This window comes from Schistocerca piceifrons, chromosome 1 (assembly GCF_021461385.2).
Source record: "Schistocerca piceifrons isolate TAMUIC-IGC-003096 chromosome 1, iqSchPice1.1, whole genome shotgun sequence".
Taxonomy (NCBI): domain Eukaryota; kingdom Metazoa; phylum Arthropoda; class Insecta; order Orthoptera; family Acrididae; genus Schistocerca; species Schistocerca piceifrons.
In genome coordinates, this window is record NC_060138.1 from 149,514,235 (window position 1) to 149,533,494 (window position 19,260).

At 37.8% G+C, this 19,260-nt stretch overlaps 1 protein-coding gene across 1 annotated transcript in view; it reads right to left on the reverse strand.

Moving 5' to 3' along the window:
- LOC124783678 (calcium-activated potassium channel slowpoke) overlaps positions 1-19,260 on the reverse strand; it is an 867,461-nt gene that overhangs the window by 836,181 nt on the left and 12,020 nt on the right. Inside the window, exons 2-3 of the mRNA XM_047254040.1 lie at positions 17,733-17,829; positions 9,488-9,599 (exon numbers count right to left, since the gene is read on the reverse strand). Of these exons, the coding sequence (XP_047109996.1) occupies positions 9,488-9,599; positions 17,733-17,753 (133 nt within the window). The 5' untranslated portion in view covers positions 17,754-17,829. The remainder of the gene's footprint in view (positions 1-9,487; positions 9,600-17,732; positions 17,830-19,260) is intronic.

The window sequence follows — 19,260 nt, forward strand, 5'->3', positions numbered from 1 at the left end:
AAGGTACTAAATGAAGCAGTACTTAGCTAAAGAGTCTGTGACTAACTTTAGTAGTGCTACCAAGTTCAGCCTAATGCACAACTCCTGACATAAAAGCATTACTTCCACATAGTTTGCACTATTTCATTCACTCATATAGCACATTCTCTCTAGTGTAGATTCACAACCTGCTGCGCAAAAACCAAAAATTTTGTCAGTCAATGAACATTTCAAAAGTTCACATGATGGTTATCAGCTTAGTATGCTTGCATAATACTACACAGTTCATCAATATTCAGTAATCTGAAGTTTCTGAAATATGGTTGCACAGCGTGCCAAGCAGAATTCTTTAGTCACAATTTCCTCTATAAATCTCAAAACTTTTGGAAATGTTATTTGGGAATACCGGTAGCTCTGAATTCACTCGTACCGTCGGTGTCGTCGTAACTGCCGTCTGCTTCATGTCTGCTGTGCAGCGAGCTACCTTAATTTAAGTATTAACTGTATTTTTCTTACTTGTCACTTCTTCTTCCGTGTGTTTTTGCTTTTAGGAAGCTTTAATTGTTGAGTGCTAGTAATATTGTTCCATAGATTTTGTGTTTGTTTTGAATACAGTCAGAGAGCGTCCCTTTAGTCAGCCACAGTGCCAGTAGTGCTAGTGTTTGTTTTGAATACAGTCCAGAGACAGGTAGTGCTATTTTCATTGTTTTCTACAAGAAGTGACTAGCAATCACAGTTTAGTCAACAATCAGCCGCCTTTAGTGAATTAGCAGTCTAGTTAAAAGTTGATTAACTCTCTACAGTAAATTGATTCCTTAGGATGGATAGGATGTGTGACTGCTGTGTACGGACGCAGGAGGAGCTGGCCACTGTTCGCGAACAGCTGAGCGTGTTGATGGCCGCGGTCAGCCGTCTTCAGGCTGCTGCCTCGGAGTGTAGCAGCAGTGGGGAGTCTGGTGCGTCGCATGGTACACCCCAGGTGTTACATGCTTCACCCACTGTCCCTGCTGTTGAGAAATCTGCGCGGGTACCGGGCGCAGTTGGGCCACCCTCTCCCCAAGGGGAGTGGCGGGTTCAGCGGCGTTCACGGCGCACGAGGCGGAGGGTAAATGTGGAGGCTGGCCGTGTGGCATCGCCCGCTCTGCCTGTGAGTGGACATGTGGCTGCTCCTTCAGCAAGGTCCGAGCAGCCACACGGGGGGAGGGGTTTATTAGTTATTGGGAGCTCCAACATTAGGCGGGTGATAGAGCCCCTTAGGGAAATAGCGGAAAGGTCGGGGAAGAAGGCCAGTGTTCACCCTGTCTGCTTGCTGGGGGGTCTCATCCGAGATGTGGAGGAGGCCCTGCCAGCGGCGACAGAGAGCACTGGGTGCACCCAACTGCAAATTGTTGCTCATGTCTGCACCAATGACTCCTGCTGTCTGGATTCAGAGGTCGTCCTCAGTTCGTACAGGCAGTTGGTGGAATTGGTGAAGGCGGAAAGCCTCACTCACAGGGTGGAATCAGATCTAACTATTTGTAGTATCGTTCCCAGAACCGATCACGGTCCTCTGGTTTGGAGCCGAGTGGAAGGCTTAAACCAGAGGCTCAGACGATTCTGCGGAGATCTGGGGTGCAAATTTTTCGAGCTCCGCTATCGGGTGGAGAAATGTAGGGTCCCCCTGAATAGGTCAGGCGTGCACTACATGTTGGAAGCGACTACAAAGTTAGCGGAGTACGTGTGGAGTGCACATGGGGGTTTTTTAGGTTAGAGAATTCCCTCCCTAGGCCCGACAAACCGCCTCCTGACACGCGGCAGGTTAGGAGTAGACAAAATGCAACAGGGAATAAAAATATTAATGTGCTACTAGTAAACTGCAGGAGCGTCTATATAAAGGTCCCAGAACTGCTCTCATTAACAAACGGTCACAACGCCCATAGGGCCCATAGGTACAGAAAGTTGGCTGAAACCAGACGTAAACAGTAATGAAATCCTAAACTCAGATTGGAATGTATACCGCAGAGACAGGCTGGACAGTGAAGGGGGAGGCATGTTTATACCGATAAGAAGTGCAATAGTATCGAAGGAAATTGACGGAGATCCGAAATGTGAAATGATTTGGGTGAAGGTCACGGTTAAAGCAGGGTCAGACATGGTAATTGGATTTCTCTATAGGCCCCCTGGCTCAGGAGCTGTTGTGGCTGAGCACCTGAAGGATAATTTGGAAAATATTTCAAGTAGATTTCACCACCATGTTATAGTTCTGGGTGGAGATTTTAATTTGCTGGATATAGACTGGGAGACTCAAACGTTCATAACAGGTGGCAGGGACAAAGAATCCAGTGAAATTTCTTTAAGTGCTTTATCTGAAAACTACCTTGAGCAGTTAAACAGAGAACCGACTCATGGCGATAACATATTAGACCTTCTGGTGACAAACAGACCTGAACTATTTGAAAGAGTTAACGCAGAACAGGGAATCAGCGATCATAAAGCGCTTACGGCATCGATGATTTCAGCCGTAAATAGAAATATTAAAAAAGGTAGGAAGATTTTTCTGTTTAGCAAAAGTGACAAAAAGCAGATTACAGAGTACCTGACGGCTCAACACAAAAGTTTTGTCTCAAGTACAGATAGTGTTGAGGATCAGTGGACAAAGTTCAAAACCATCGTACAATACGCATTAGATGAGTATGTGCCAAGCAAGATCGTAAGAGATGGAAAAGAGCCACCGTGGTACAACAACCGAGTTAGAAAACTGCTGCGGAAGCAAAGGGAACTTCACAGCAAACATAAACATAGCCAAAGCCTTGCAGACAAACAAAAATTACGCGAAGCGAAATGTAGTGTGAGGAGGGCTATGCGAGAGGCGTTCAATGAATTCGAAAGTAAAGTTCTATGTACTGACTTGGCAGAAAATCCTAAGAAATTTTGGTCTTATGTCAAAACAGTAGGTGGATCAAAACAAAATGTCCAGACACTCTGTGACCAAAATGGTACTGAAACAGAGGATGACAGACTAAAGGCCAAAATACTAAATGTCTTCTTCCAAAGCTGTTACACAGAGGAAGACTGCATTGTAGTTACTTCTCTAGATTGTCGTACAGATGACAAAATGGTAGATATCGAAAAAGACAAAAAGGCCGCTGGACCTGATGGGAAACCAGTTCGATTTTACGCAGAGTACGCGAAGGAACTTGCCCCCCTTCTTGCAGCGGTGTACCATAGGTCTCTAGAAGAGAGTAGCGTTCCAAAGGATTGGAAAAGGGCACAGGCCATCCCCGTTTTCAAGAAGGGACGTCGAACAGATGTGCAGAACTATAAACCTATATCTCTAATGTCGATCAGTTGTAGAATTTTGGAACATGTATTATGTTCGAGTATAATGACTTTTCTGGAGACTAGAAATCTACTCTGTAGGAATCAGCATGGGTTTCGAAAAAGACAGTCATGTGAAACCGAGCCCGCGCTATTCGTCCACGAGACTCAGAGGGCCATAGACACGGGTTCACAGGTAGATGCCGTGTTTCTTGACTTCCGCAAGGCATTCGATACAGTTCCCCACAGTCGTTTAATGAACAAAGTAAGAGCATATGGACTATCAGACCAATTGTGTGATTGGATTGAAGAGTTCCTAGATAACAGAATGCAGCATTTCATTCTCAGTGGAGAGAAGTCTTCCGAAGTAAGAGTGATTTCAGGTGTGCTGCAAGGGAGTGTCATAGGACCGTTGCTATTCACAATATACATAAATGACCTGGTGGATGACATCGGAAGTTCACTGAGGCTTTTTGCAGATGATGCTGTGGTGTATTGAGAGGTTGTAACAATGGAAAATTGTACTGAAATGCAGGAGGATCTGCAGCGAATTGATGCATGGTGCAGGGAATGGCAATTGAATCTCAATGTAGACAAGTGTGCAAATACATAGAAAGATAGATCCCTTATCATTTGGCTACAAAATAGCAGGTCAGCAACTGGAAGCAGTTAATTCCATAAATTATATGGGAGTAAGCATTAGGAGTGATTTAAAATGGAATGATCATATAAAGTTGATCCTCAGTAAAGCAGATGCCAGACTGAGATTCATTGGAAGAATCCTAAGGAAATGCAATCCGAAAACAAAGGAAGTAGGTTACAGTACGCTTGTTCGCCCACTGCTTGAATACTGCTCAGCAGTGTGGGATCCGTACCAGATAGGGTTGATAGAAGAGATAGAGAAGATCCAACGGAGAGCAGCGCGCTTCGTTACAGGATCATTTAGTAATCGCGAAAGCGTTACGGAGATGATAGATAAACTCCAGTGGAAGACTCTGCAGGAGAGAGGCTCAGTAGCTCGGTACAGGCTTTTGTTGAAGTTTCGAGAACATACCTTCACTGAAGAGTCAAGCAGTATATTGCTCCCTCCTACGTATATCTCACGAAGAGACCATGAGGATAAAATCAGAGAGATTAGAGCCCACACAGAAGCATACCGACAATCCTTCTTTCCACGAACAATACGAGACTGGAATAGAAGGGAGAACCGATAGAGGTACTCAGGGTACCCTCCGCACACACCGTCAGGTGGCTTGCGGAGTATGGATGTAGATGTAGATGTAGATGTAGAATGGATCTCATCTGAGAAAAAGCAAATTACACTAATTTTACAAAATTACTGGCACACCGAAGTAGAGGTTCCAACACCACTAAAATTCAGTCACACCTCCTTGAGACGAGCAGGTGCAAATATCTCCTACTTGCAGAACATGTGATCTTTCTGCTTTCTGATTGGTTGGACTATATTTTAGCCCATCAACTTCATAGCTTTCACAGACAGTTCAGTAATTTCCCTAATTGACCAATCTCCAACTCTTAATTTATTTATTACCCAAACCCTGTTTTATTTAAAAAGTAAATAAACTCAAAACAACCCTATCTTGACTTGTTTATAGGACAGAAGTAAATATTTTGTTTCTAGAATCCTTAAACTGGCTACTTCGGTTATAAGCATTTCATGCCATGTATGTGATTCGGTGCATGATCACACAATGTGATTCACATGCTCTTTCACCACTAGTTATTAACAAATTTCAAGACATATACATCACATAAACTCTGCATTCACCCCTTCACTCAGTCTGATAGCAGAATAAATTAAAATAATTATTACTGTTTGACAACTGAAAACATTACATAAATTATACTGTTATGAACAAAATACTGTTTAATTAACAATGTAGGAAAAGATAGATTGCTACTTACCACAAAGATGACACATTAAGTTGCACACATGCGCAATTAAAAATCACTTATACATAAGCTTTTGGACATAGCCTTCATCAGGAAAAGAGAAACACACACCATTCATTCACACAAGCAAGCGCACCTCACACACACAACTGCCAACTCCGGCAGCTCAGGCCAGAATGGTCCTAGCCCCAGCTGCTGGAGTTGGCGGTCATGTGTGCTTGAGGTGAGCTTGTTTGTGTGAATGAACGTTGTGTGAGTGTGTGTGTGTGTGTGTGTGTGTGTGTGTGTGTGTGTGTGTGTGTGTGTGTGTGTGTTGTGTGTGTGTTTTTCTCAGCAAAGGCTGTGGCCAAAAGCATGTAAGTGTCTTTTAACTGTGTCTGTCTGCAACTTACCATGTCATCTTTACGGTAAGTAGCAATTTACCTTTTCTTGTACTCTTGATATTCCTATCTGGGGTTTCCATTGTTTGATACTGTTTAATTACCTGTTTTGTGACAAAGATTTTAGTTTAGCTAATTCTCCAATGTATTTACAAAATTGTATCAATGTGTCAGTATAATGCTTTAAATAAGAAGCTATAAAATTTATGTTTTATGTAATTCTGAATGTCTCCAAAATTATTTCAGGTATAAAACTGATATTTACAAGTTAACTATTGTTTTTTTTTGAATGGCTACATGAAATTTCACAGTGATTATTATACAGAAAATGACTACTTGTTCACAGACTGGTGTGAAATTTATAAGGATATGCAAAAAGTACACAGATATGACTATGTCTGCAAAGTGCAGGCAACAAGACAACAGATGACAACTTTACAGTGTCAAAATGCATTCACAGGCAACTGGGTCACTAAGGTATATCTTCGTAACCATCAGTGCATACTGCTAAGCTACACAAAGTATTGTCAATGCAGATATGTGCTCTAGTTCATCGTCGTCACTGCCAATGACATGGAAGAAACAGCGCACTTCCTCAAACTTGTGTGTCCAGTTTCCACTAGTGTTTTAATTTCAGTTTTTTTATGTGAGTGCGTGTTTAATGTAATGAGTTCAGTGTTGTGATCAGGATGAAAATGAAGTGGATAACTTACCTCTACTGAAATTCATATTTGAAAAAGAAATTTCTGAACCAGTTGATACTACTACATTATCCAGATTAATTCAAGCCTGATGATGTTACAGTGACACAGCAACCAACTATCAGTTGTAAATGGGATATTGGATGATATGTGAACAAAACTCATAATGATGATTTCTGTAAATACCAACAGTTGCCATCTAAAGGCTATGTATTCCCAGCACCTTCCAAGAGAAACCTTCATTCAAAAATCATGGTTTCTTAGGTACACCTGGTTGGCATATGCTGGGCATATGCAAGCAGAGTTTTGTAAATAATGTATTCTTTTTAAACAATACACTGACAATAAATGTGGACATCAACACTACAGTCTATTAATGTAGCCATACACTGACTAGAATAAAACTCTAAAGCATTTTCTCTATCATGCAAAGACAATGTATCATCCCAAATGTGTCACATCTGTAGATAGTTTTTTGGTGATGGCAGAAGGAAAATAAAAACCTGTTGTGCATCAATTGAACAGCAAAAATTCACATCAAGTTGCTAACTGTGGAAAAACACTTCAGTCACTTATGAAAACTGATCTTGTGTGGCTGGCAGGCACTGGCTGTTTACGGCAAACACAACTCTGGAAATTTAATACCACATGAGTTAAATGCTGGAAATTTTCAAACACTCATAAGGTTCAAAGCTGAAGCTGATGATTTGATTTTGCAAAGGAATCTTTAAAATTGTCCTAAGAACAGACAGTACATCAGTGCTACTAATTAAAACCAGGCAACAAAAATGTTTAGTGACATTATAAACGAATAAATTGTACATATAGTGAGCAGTTCTAAGTATTTAGCTGTTATTGCTGATGAAACTATGAACATCACAAGGACCAAGTAACTACCTTTCTGTGCTCAGTATGTAGATTTAGAATTAAACATTATTCCTGAAAACTTCCTGTTGCTAGTACATCCTGCAGATTTCACACGGCATGGGTTGGCAAACTTCATATGTTACATCTGACTGAATTTTTGGTGGGCCAGGGGTACAATGGAGCAGCCCCAATTCCCAATTTGCAGTCATTTATGCAGTGCATAAGCTTTCATTAGAAAAGAATACCCAATGACTGTTTACATACACTGACGTGTGTACTCTTAAAACTTAGCCTTATCTGAGTCCTGTTCTCTGCAGACTATCAGGAATTGCATAGGGACAGTACAATCCACTGAAAACTTTTTTTAGGAGTTCTGATAAATATAATGACATTTTGAAACAATCTGCAAAAGATTTACTACCAGTGAGCAGACACTCAAAACCTGTTAGATTTACAAACATGGGGCAATTCAGCACTTTAAAGAAATGTTCTTACTCGAAATGCATTTTCCGCAACAGTTAGAATCATGTTCTAAAACGTTCTGTGCAATCACTCACAGGCATTTCATTGTTTCTCTTCTATTAGTAAAAAACTCTTGTCCTTAAATCTTTCTCTTTGCAAAATGCTTCAAAGTATTAACTCATGTTGCAGCATTATAATACATTAGCAGTGTGTCCATTGTCTTAGAAGAAATAGTATGGGATAGTGACAAAGAATTCAAAAACCTGTTTAGACAGGTCTCAAAACTCGCAGAAGTGGACGTAATGATCACAGTACCAAGGTCTCAGTCCACAATGAAATATCAGGACAATAGTCCTGCTAGCATCGCTGACAAATATTACAGAAGAAATATAGTCTTAGCTTTCTTGCATCATGTAAGAAACTAGTTCCAGGACAAGTGTCAGAACCATCAAAATTTAATTAAATCCCTTCACAGAGCATAATTCCGAGGTAATGCATAAATTGTAGTGCTGAAGATATAATGGAGTCTAAAAATTTCATCATTCAGTGTTGCCAGAACCTTCGACTGCATCTTTTTTTTTTAAAAAAAAAAAAAAAAAAAAAAAAAAAGGGATTAAAAAAGAAAAAAAGTACAAGATCAGAGAATACTTTGGTGGTGTTAGAGGCATGCATTTCAAAATGTTACCTGCTATTAAAACTCTGCTCTAAATTTTAATCATCCTCCCCAGTTTCAGCAGAAATGGCTGGAATGACATTTTCAACTTTAAAACATTTAAAAACCTACCTAAGGGACAGTAAAAATCAAAACAGAATGAGCTGTCTTTCTCTCCCCTCTGTGAATCACAGCATTACTTCTGACGCAGAGGAAACAGTCGACCATTTCCAAATTGCCACAATGGATAAATATTTGTTTAAGGTAAATGCTTGCAGCTACTCTGCATTTAAGGGTTTGCTTAGTATTGATAAATTTTTGAACTGAAATGAAATAGTAAATATTGTGTCTTTATCAAAGTCAAGCAACATCACCCTACCCAAAAAATCCTGTGTATGCTAATGTTTTTAGGTGTTATGATGAAAGAGCAAGATCTTTAAGAAAAGGGAGTTATTTGAATAGTGTAAAATATTTTTAAAGATGCACTTACAAAAGTATAAAATATTAGCCAATGAAAATATAAATTTTAGTTGCACTAGGTGGCTGCAGTCAAAATAACTTTTCACAGTGATAGCAATATACCATACTGAATGTCACTAAGAAAAAACAAAGTACTTAATGCAACAGATGTGTATTGAAATTTACTGTTAGTATTATCTGCAATTATAATTGTACTTTTATAATGTTCAGCTACTAGTTTAGATGTAGTACTACTAGAGTCACCAAAATTATTATTTTCTTCATCTTCAAAAGTTAACACAAAAGAGTTTCAAATCTTAGTAAAAGATGTTGGAAATTTCCTACCACAGATGTGAAAATTACAATTATTGCAAATTTATTACTTCAATAGTTCCGCTAGGAATAGTAAAACAGAAGGAATATTGAAGGCTACCAACAATAATGTTATCTGCCTATTTAACATTATACCACAAATAAATCTTAATATTTATGCATAGTATAATCTCTAACCCACAACAATCTTCAATCAGTTTTATATTACCTGGTTAAAACTGTATTCAGTTCCCTGATTTAGATCATTTTCCACAGACAGTCTCTGCTACACTGAGACAATACATAACAATTTATCTATATCCACCAAACAGTTATATTGGAAAATGTGATGGTTATCAGAAGATGATATTAACTTACAGTACTATATATGGGTGTTTACTACTGCACATTATTTAATGGAAAACCAGAATGACCAAAGATTTCAAAATATTTATACTCCTTACCTATCCACGTTCTGTCCAAGTAAATTGAGACAAAAGAAGGTGGTATTGTAAAGTAGTCCACAAAGGAATACATTTCCAGCATAAACCACAGTTTATCGCTTGCAGCTATAAACTGAAACACATATGGAAAACATAATGTAAGTTCTAATGCCATGAAATCAAACAAAAACACACACAGTTTGAACACATGTGAATTTCTGTAACACCAGTAGTTTGGAACCTGCATCACGAATTTTTCAAGGTGCAGATGTCTAACTACACACAAGATTCGCAATAATATATGGATTCTGTTAATAAAAAAGTAATGAGTGGCTATCAATTAGGAAACTCCAATGCAGGAACTTTTGACTGAATTTGTCATTAGCACAGATCTAAGATATCATGTGGATTTCTTGAGTTTTTGTACTAATTATAATATGGCACCTGGAACTGTGTAGTGAAATGAACAGCATAGACAGTAAAGTGCAATCTATTATGAAACTTTTATGTGTGCAATATGTATGAGATATACTACACATCAAGCCCTGGCTAACCATACCGTGTCATACTTAACAAATGACTGACAGATATCTCCTAATAAGATGTTTGCTGCCAGCTGATGCTGGAATGCTAAATTAATCAAACAAAATAAAGTGACTCACTCCTTCAAATTTCACCATTATCCTCAGTGGACATATATATAACATTTAGTTGACAAACAAGTTATACACGTAGAAACCAACAAACTGATGAAGAAATTGCTCTCAGGTTCTCGGAAAAAAAAGCCTGAACTGTATTATTTTTCTCGACAATAATGCAGGCTCTCTCTATGTTTGATTGCCACATTCAACTGTGGCAATGGACAGTGTTGCCCTCTCTGGAACTGTTTGTACCCAAGGGACGACGACCAGCAGTGCACCCCTCCAAGGTGCCTAACAATACTTTCGCCTCTCCAAGGGTAGAACTGTGGTAAAAGTAGTGTCAGACAGTTCAGTTATCATAAGCTCAGGGCCCCCGTACCATATATATTAAATGGCAGTTATGTATTTTCTTAATTGTGACTATTAACTTAATTGTTAATAATAAGTGACTATTTAACACACTATCAATCACTGCAATCCAAATGGAGCCAAAGCACTGTACAGTCGTTCTAAATTCCTGGTCCTCTGGTAACAGTTAGAGTTTACATTTTCACCTGCAGGCACTAACATCATGCTGCCGACAGTGTGGCACAATATTTACGCAAATGAGTGTTATAACGGTACAGCCTCCCCAGGACTAATATGAACTGTCCGATACCACCTTTTTTTATATGTATCTGGTTAGTTATCGGATAATTCAGTGCTTACTAAGGTCTTGTATGTGTGTCTTCATATATATCATCCGGTCCTATTTGAAAAAACTCGATATTCATTGTGAAGGCGTGTGGAATGTTCTGGAAGGACGTGCGTTGTCGTAATTATTGTCGTCATTAATAAAATTATGTACATATACTAAATTAAGTAACTAATCAAGAAATTGAAGTAATAAGTCCTTAGCAATAAATAATGAGAGACTGCAGAGATGTTAGCATGAAAAATCAATGCTTCTAATTAACAAAATGGTAATCTAAAAATACGGTAACAGAAGCCCTCACTATCTTGAGAAACTGCTTAAAAGTTATTACCAAGTGATGTATTTTCATTTGTTAATTATTTTCATGTCTTCCTCTGTAATTAATATACTTTGTAATTACATTTCTAATTAACTCTCCAAGTGCTTACTTCTCACAGTTTTCCAATTCCCAGAATTTGATGCCTTATGTGTGCATTTTATGTATGTAATTGGATAAAGCACGAGCTCTGTGCTACCATTAAATGTTAGTAACCAAATCCAAATTGTAATTAATTACACAACTAAAATAATACAAGAGACATTATTGCAATTAAAGTTCAGTATGATGTTCTTATGGAAAACTACAGATATTACTATAAAAGATTGTCATTCAATATTGTATTTTATACCTTATTCAGTTGTAACATCAGTTTCTTTACATTTTGTAAATTTTAATTGTAGCATCAAAATTGTACAAAATTAATAATGCTTTATTTTGTAAGTTAGTGTTAGAAATATATATAAAGTGATGCAGCAATGCTGTGACAAGTCAGTTTTGAAGTTACTTTTGGAAATCAAAGATATCAGTGAAATCTGTCCGTGTTTTGTTTACATGATGAGTGTGCAGTTTGGATGTCAATTAATGTGAATAAATTTTATGAAGCATGAAAATTTTGCATTCGTCAGTGGACCAGGCAGAAGAAATTTAAGTTAAGTAACAGTCACATGAATCATTACAGTGTGACATCCTACATACAACACATGTAATTCCACACGTGGCTTCTTTTATCTCATTTAAAATAATGAATATGCCTATCTGAAATAATAGCCAGGAACACAATGGTTGTAGTTACCATGGCTATTTCATAAAAACAGAAGGGCCAAAAGATATTCACCATGTAAAAGGCAAAGATGATGTGCCTGTTGCACACAGCTTTGTGGGGATTACTTCTAGTAAGACCTCTTTCATCTGGAAGCCTTGAAATTTACTTCATTAGTACAAAAATTGATTCGCTGCTGACACCAACTCAACCTCATGTTTTAAATTCATTTCAAAGACTTATTCTACATTGAACTAAAATTGAACACAATATGTAATGAATGGTCTGATATCATCACACAGTGATCAAAGAATTTTAATAACTTTTGGAAGTAGCTGGTTGGAGTGAATGTTTAATTCCTTTTTCTTTCTCTTTTTTACTCATTCATTAGCTCTTACGGACCACTGTGGTTTCAGTTCTGCATCAAATGGATTCATCTTCTATTTAATATGCCATCATTTCTTCTTCCCAGCAATGGAGCACTGTTTTAGGTCATATTTATTAGATATTTTCCATAAACCAATGCTAATAATGTTTGTAATATCTCACCTTTTCTTCTAAGCTCTTGATTTCCCCCTACTTACGCAATCATGCACATGCTTTACATCTAATGAGTTAGTCACAGATGGGATGTTAAACTATAATCGCCCTTCTTCTTACATTTCACCTCAAAAACCTTAACCTGGATTCTGTTTCAGTCCTCCTCTTATTACTTACTGACATATAGACAGACCATTACAGCCATTGCAAACTTTAATTATTGTATCTTTCCTGGTTCTTTTGACCAATGTTACACAAACATGGTCTAAATTTTATAGATAACAGTCAATAATTATCTCTGGGAAGTATGAGACACAGCATTCCACAAAGTTGAATTGACTGACTTGTTTAAAACTAATGGTTCCAAAAATTAACTTGCATTGCCCTAGTGAGGATTCTATTAAAAGTATGATTAGGGTTTACTCTCCAGCCAGCAACAAGGTAGTGACAGATGGAAACTAGTTTGGATTGGAGACTGATGGGGGTAGAAATCAGGCATATCCTTTTCCAAGAAACCATCTCAGCATTTGCCTTGAGCAATTTAAGGAAACCACAGATAATCTAAACATGGATTGTCAGAAGGATAGTTCAACTGTCATCCTCACAAATATGAGTCCAAGATGAGAAACATCGATTTTAAGTATAGGGATTACTGTATAATCTCATATATCAATATATAATCTTATATACCAATATATAATCTTACATATGAAGCTCTCATTGTTGAATTTCTAGCTGTCTGTTATCAATACTTGATCATCTAAAGACATGCGAGCTGAAATAATAATACAATTTAGGTATTTAACTTTTATCTACGACAACAGGAGCCTGCACACTGATTCACTTATTCATTCCCATGCTGCTGTGGTCTTCAGTCCAGAGACTGGTTTGATGCAGCTCTCCATGCTACTCTATTCTGAGGAAGCCTCTTCATCTCTGAATAAACTACTACAACCTACAACCTTATTGGCCTCCATCTACAATTTTTACCCTCCACACTTCCCTCCAACACTTAATTGGTGAGCCCTCAATATCTCAGAATGTGTCTTAACAACCAACCCCTTCTTCTAGCCAAGCTGTGCCACAAACTCCTCTTCTTCCCAAGCATTCCTCTGTAGCACCATATTTTGAAAGCTTCTATTCTCCTCTTGTCTACAGAAAAGACTTCCTGATACTTAAATCTATACTTGATGTTAGCAAATTTCTCTTCTTCAGAAACACTTTCCTTGACATAGCCAGTCTACATTTTATATCCTCTCTAGTTTGCCAATCATCGGTTATTTTACCCCCCAAACAGCAAAACTCATTTACTACTTTAAGTGTCTGATTTCCTAATCTAATTCCCTCACCATCACCTGATTTAAGTCCGCTACATTCCTCTACCCTCATTCTCCTTTTATTGATGTTCATCTCCTCCTTTCAAGACACTGTCCATACAGTCCAACTGCTATTTCAGGTCCTTTGCTGTCTCTGACAGAATTACAATGTCGTCGACAAACCTTGAAGTTTTTATTTCTTCTCCTGCTCCGAATTTTTCTTTTGTTTCCTTTACTGCTTGCTCAATATACAGATTGAATAATATTGGGGATAGGCTACAACCCTATCTTACTCCCTTCTCAACTACTGCTTCCCTTCCACGCCGTTCGACACTTGTAACTGCTAACTGGTTTCTGTACAAATTGCAAATAGCCTTTTTCTCCCTGTATTTTACACCAGCCACCTTCAGAATCTGAACGAGAGTATTCCAATCAATATTGTCAAAAGCTTTCTCTAAGTCTACAAATGCTAGAAACATAGGTTTGCCTTTCATTAACCTATCTTCTAAGGTAAGTCGCAGGGTCAGTATTGCCTTGTATGTAACTACATGTATACAAAATCCCAACCACTCTTACCTGAGGTTGGCTTCTACCAGTTTTTTTCATTCGTCTGTAAAGAATTTGTGTTTGTATTTTTCAACCATGACTTGTTTAATAATTCAGTAATTTTCACATCTGTCAACACCTGCTTTTTTTGGGATTGGAATTATTATATTCTTCTTGAAATCTGAGAATATTTCACTTGTCTCATATATCTTGCTCAACAGATGGAAGAGTTTTGTCATGGCTGGCTCTCCCAAGGCTATCAGTAGTTCTAATGGAATGTTGCCTACTCCTGGGGCCTTGTTTCGACTTAGGTCTTTCAGTACTCTGTCAAGCTCCTCACGCAGTATCATATCTCCCATTTCATCTTCATTTACGTCCTCCTCCATTTCCATAACACTGCCTTTAAATACATTGCCCTTGTATAGACCCTCTATATACTCCTTCTCCTTTCTGCTGTCCCTTCTTTGCTTAGAACTGGTTTTCCACCTGAGCTCTTGATATTCAGACCGGTGGTTCTCTTTTCTCCAAAGGTCTCTTTAATTTTCCTGTAAGCAGTGTCTATCTTAACCCTAGTGATATATGCTTCTACATCCTCACATTTGTCCTCTCACCATCCTTGCTTAAGAATTTTGCACTTCCTGTTGATCTCATATTTGAGAAGTTTGTATTCTTTTCTGCCAGCTTCATTTGCTGCATTTTTATATTTTCTCCTTTCATCAGTTAAATTCAGTATCTCTTCTGTTACCCGAGGGTTTCTACTAGCCTCATCTTTTTACCTCGGCTGCCTTCACTATTTCATCTCTCAAAGCTACCGATTGTTGTTCTACTCTATTTTTTTCTCCTGTATTTGTCAATTGTTCCCTAATGCTCTCTCTGAAACTCTCTACAGCCTCTGGTTCTTTCAGTTTATCCAGGTATCAACTCCTTAAATTCCTCTCTTTTTGCAGTTTCTTCAGTTTTAATCTACAGTTCACAACCAATAAATTGTGGTCAGAGTCCACATCTGCCCCTGGAAATGTCTTACAATTTAAAACCTTGTTCCACAATCTCTGTGTTACCATTATATTATCTATCTGAAACCTTCCAGTGTCTCCAGCCTCTTCCACATATACAACCTTCTTTCATGATTCTTAAACAAAGTGTTAGCTATGACTAAGATATGCTCTGTGCAAATTTCTACTAGCTATCTTCCTCTTTCATTCCTTACCCCCAGTCCATATTCACCAACTACATTTCCTTCTCTTCCTTTTCTTACTACTGAACTCCAGTCCCCCATGACTATTAAATTTTCATCTACCTTAACTATCTGAATAATTTCTTTTATTGCATCGAACATTTCTTCAATCTCTTTATCATCTGAAGAGCTAGTTGGCACATAAACTTGTACTAATGTGGTAGGTTTTGGCTTCGTGTCTATCTTGACTACAATAATGTGTTCACTATGCTGTTCATAGTAGATTATCCACACTCTTATTTTTTATTCATTATTAAACCTACTCATCCATTACCATTATCTGATTCTGTATTTATAACCATGTAATCACCAGACCAGAAGTCTTGTTCCTCCTGCCACCGAACTTCACAAATTCCCACTATATGTAACTTTGATATATCCTTTCCCTAAATTTCTAACCTATCTGCCTGATTAAGATATCTGACATTCCTCACTCCGATCCATAGAATCCCAGTTTTGTTTCTCCTGGCAGCAACAGCCTCCCGAGTATTCCCCACCCGGAGATCCAAACGGGGGACTATTTGACTTCTGGAATATTTTACCCAAGATGATGCCATCATCTTTTAACCATACAGTAAAGCTGCATGCCATCGGAAAAACTTACAGCTGTAGTTTCCCTTTGCTTTCAGCAGTTTGCAGTACCAGCACAGCAAGGCCATTTTGGTTGATGTTACAAGGTCAGCTCAGTCAATCATCCAGACTGTTGCCCCTGCAACTACTGAAAAGGCTGCTGCCCCTTTCCAGGAACCACATGTTTGTCTGTTCTCTCAACAGATATCGTTCTGTTGTGGTTGTACCTATGGTACAGCTATCTGTATCACTGATGCATGCAAACTTCCCCACCAAAGGCAAGGTCCATGGTTCATGGGGAAATCCCATAGGGAGAATCTTTAGGAACATAGAATGAGTCAAGTCACACATAATAAAAAAGAAACAGCTCTTAGAACTTAATCTTAACATCGTGTTAATAATAAACTTTCGTAAAACTATACCTAAACTGATCAATACTATGCTTCCTCAGTTAGCAGCGGTTTATCTTCTATTGTCAGCTTAATATTTACTTGATGACAATGGAATTTTTCAGAGAAAAACGACGTTCATCACAATCAGAAAGCACAGTAACAATGGAGTAAACACTGTTCTATGAAAATATAATCAATAAGAGTCTTGGTATCTTGCTGTATATAAATTGCAAAATAAACTACTGTCAGATTTTAAGAGACAAAAAAATTTTTCACCCTATTTTTTTCTGTCAGAATGTTTTAAGTGCTCTTTTATGAAATCCCCACAAACTATCAACTATTTCTGCTTCTCTGACAGGTAACTCAACAATGACTCAATTTCTCACAAATAGCAGAAAGTTTCCTAGTGTGATTTTCTGTAACAGCTCACAAGCATCATTTCTAGGTTCTAATGAGAGTGTCTATCCCAGTATGCCAAGAGTCTGGGGAGGAGGACTGCAAGCAGATGCACATATCCCACTTATGGATAACAGTGCAACATTGGAAGACTTGAATTTCCTTGACTGTACCAAACCTGAACTATGGATCATTTATGATGGGTACCCTTCTTCCATGAGTCAAATTTTTCACTTTATACAACAAATGGACATGACTGTATCTACAGATAAATGTCGTAGAACACACGCGGTAAAACCTGCTGAAAGATCACTATAGGGTGGTGAGAAGATGATTTATGGTCTGGGTATTGTTTTCATGAGATTCCCTATTACTAGTAATCTATATGGAAACAATCTTGATCTATTTGCTCATATGTTAATCCTCAGATATCATATTCAGTTGTGCAATATTGTCTTCTTTGGCAAGGCTGGGATCTCCCAGAAAGATACCACATAACTGTAGGTGCCCACAAGTAACTAAGATTATTATCCTTGTTAGAAAGTACCTCCCTGGCACTCAACTTCCAGAATTTTAATCCACTTAAAAGTCAGTAGGATCACCATAAGATTCCATTTTAAATAGTTGCTGGAGGGTGAATTTGTAGGTTGTTATATTAAGTGGTAATACTATTATTGCTATAAAATGAAAACTCTGTATTATGGCATGTTTAAAACGGTGTACTACATATCATGTGTAAAGCAATGAATGAGGCAAATAATGTATGTAACTAACATTTGCACTAACCCAACTCAGCAGCAGAACATTTAAATACAACTAAATAACTACATGTTTAATCATTGGTAAACTAATACTTACTCGTATAAAAAAGTACACCATAAAAAATATATTGAACGCTAAATCTATTTGCTGTGTAATATTGTTGCTCCATTTTTGGCATCTTTCCACCACTTCACTGCAACAGAATGAATTAAACAACATTAGATAGCAATAAATGTTTCTTCAAGTATTTAGGATTCTTTTGTAAGCAACAATCATGTCATAAACAACCACAGTTAGCATAAAAATGTACAAACCATCAAAATATTTCATATTATAATTACACTGATACACAAATTCTACAGAATGACTGCAAACTGTTATGTAAATTGCTAAACCAAAACATTAATAAATTTATATAAAATGTTTTGTTTGTGCAATAAAGAGAAAAAGAAGGAATATTCAGTTTTAATGTGTTACCTACAATAAATACCCAAGGAGTACTTCAAAGTTTTGTCTGCCACATCGAAAAATCAAATTGTACCATGAAACTTGGTAATAGCTTTAATACCTCTCTACATCTCCCCATTCAATGTGACATTCCCAACAATGAAAAGTCGGGTGGGAACATCAACAAAATTATGAAAAGATGGCACAGATAGCAGTCATGTGCTTGCTTGTATGAATGTGTGTGTCTTCCTTTCCTTTCTGAGGAAAGATTTGAGCAAAAGCTCAATTTGTAATAGTCTTTTTGTTGTGCCTGTCTGCAACTCAACATCTCATCTTTACAGTGAATGAAAATCTATTCTTTTCATGGCATTATTTCCAATTATGGATGACTTAACAGATACCTTCATAGTAGCCGACTGCATCTCAGATGTTCAGGAAACATACCATCTCAAAAATCCTAGTCATCTTTCTGGAACTGTCTGCCATGCAGCAGTTTCTTCATCCAAGGAAAGAGGAATAAGTCAGTTGGTGCCATGTTAGGAGAATATGGAGATGGGGGAGGGAGACAAAATTTCATAGCCTAAGATGCATCATGTATGATTGTGTCCAATGGAAGATGAGCATGGGCATTGTCGTGAAACACAAATGTTCACTTATGACAGCTTCCTGTGACAGCTTTCCATACTCTCATTAGGAGATTTCAACACTATGCTCCTGTGACAGTTTGCCCCTTAAGAACATAATTTGTTGCACCACACCATGGCAGTTAATCAGCGTCTACATCTGCATGAGTACTCTACAATTCATTAAATTTGGTGGTAAATTCCTATGGGACAAAACTGCTGAGGTCATAGGTCCTTAAGCTTACACACTACTTCATCCAACTTTAAATTAGTTTAACGTACGTTAAGAACAACGTGCTCACCAATGTCTGGGGGATGATTCAAACCTCAGACAGGGTATCTACAATTCACACTTAAGTTCTTGGCAGATGGTTCATCAGACTACTTTCAGGCTATTTCTCTACCGCTCCATTCTCAAAGAGCACACAGGAAAAACAAAACCTTAAATCTTTCCACGCAAGCACCAGTTTCTGTTATTTTATTATGATGATCATTTTTTCCTATGTATGTATGAATCAACTAAATGCATCCCATTCCGAGGAGAAAGTTGATTT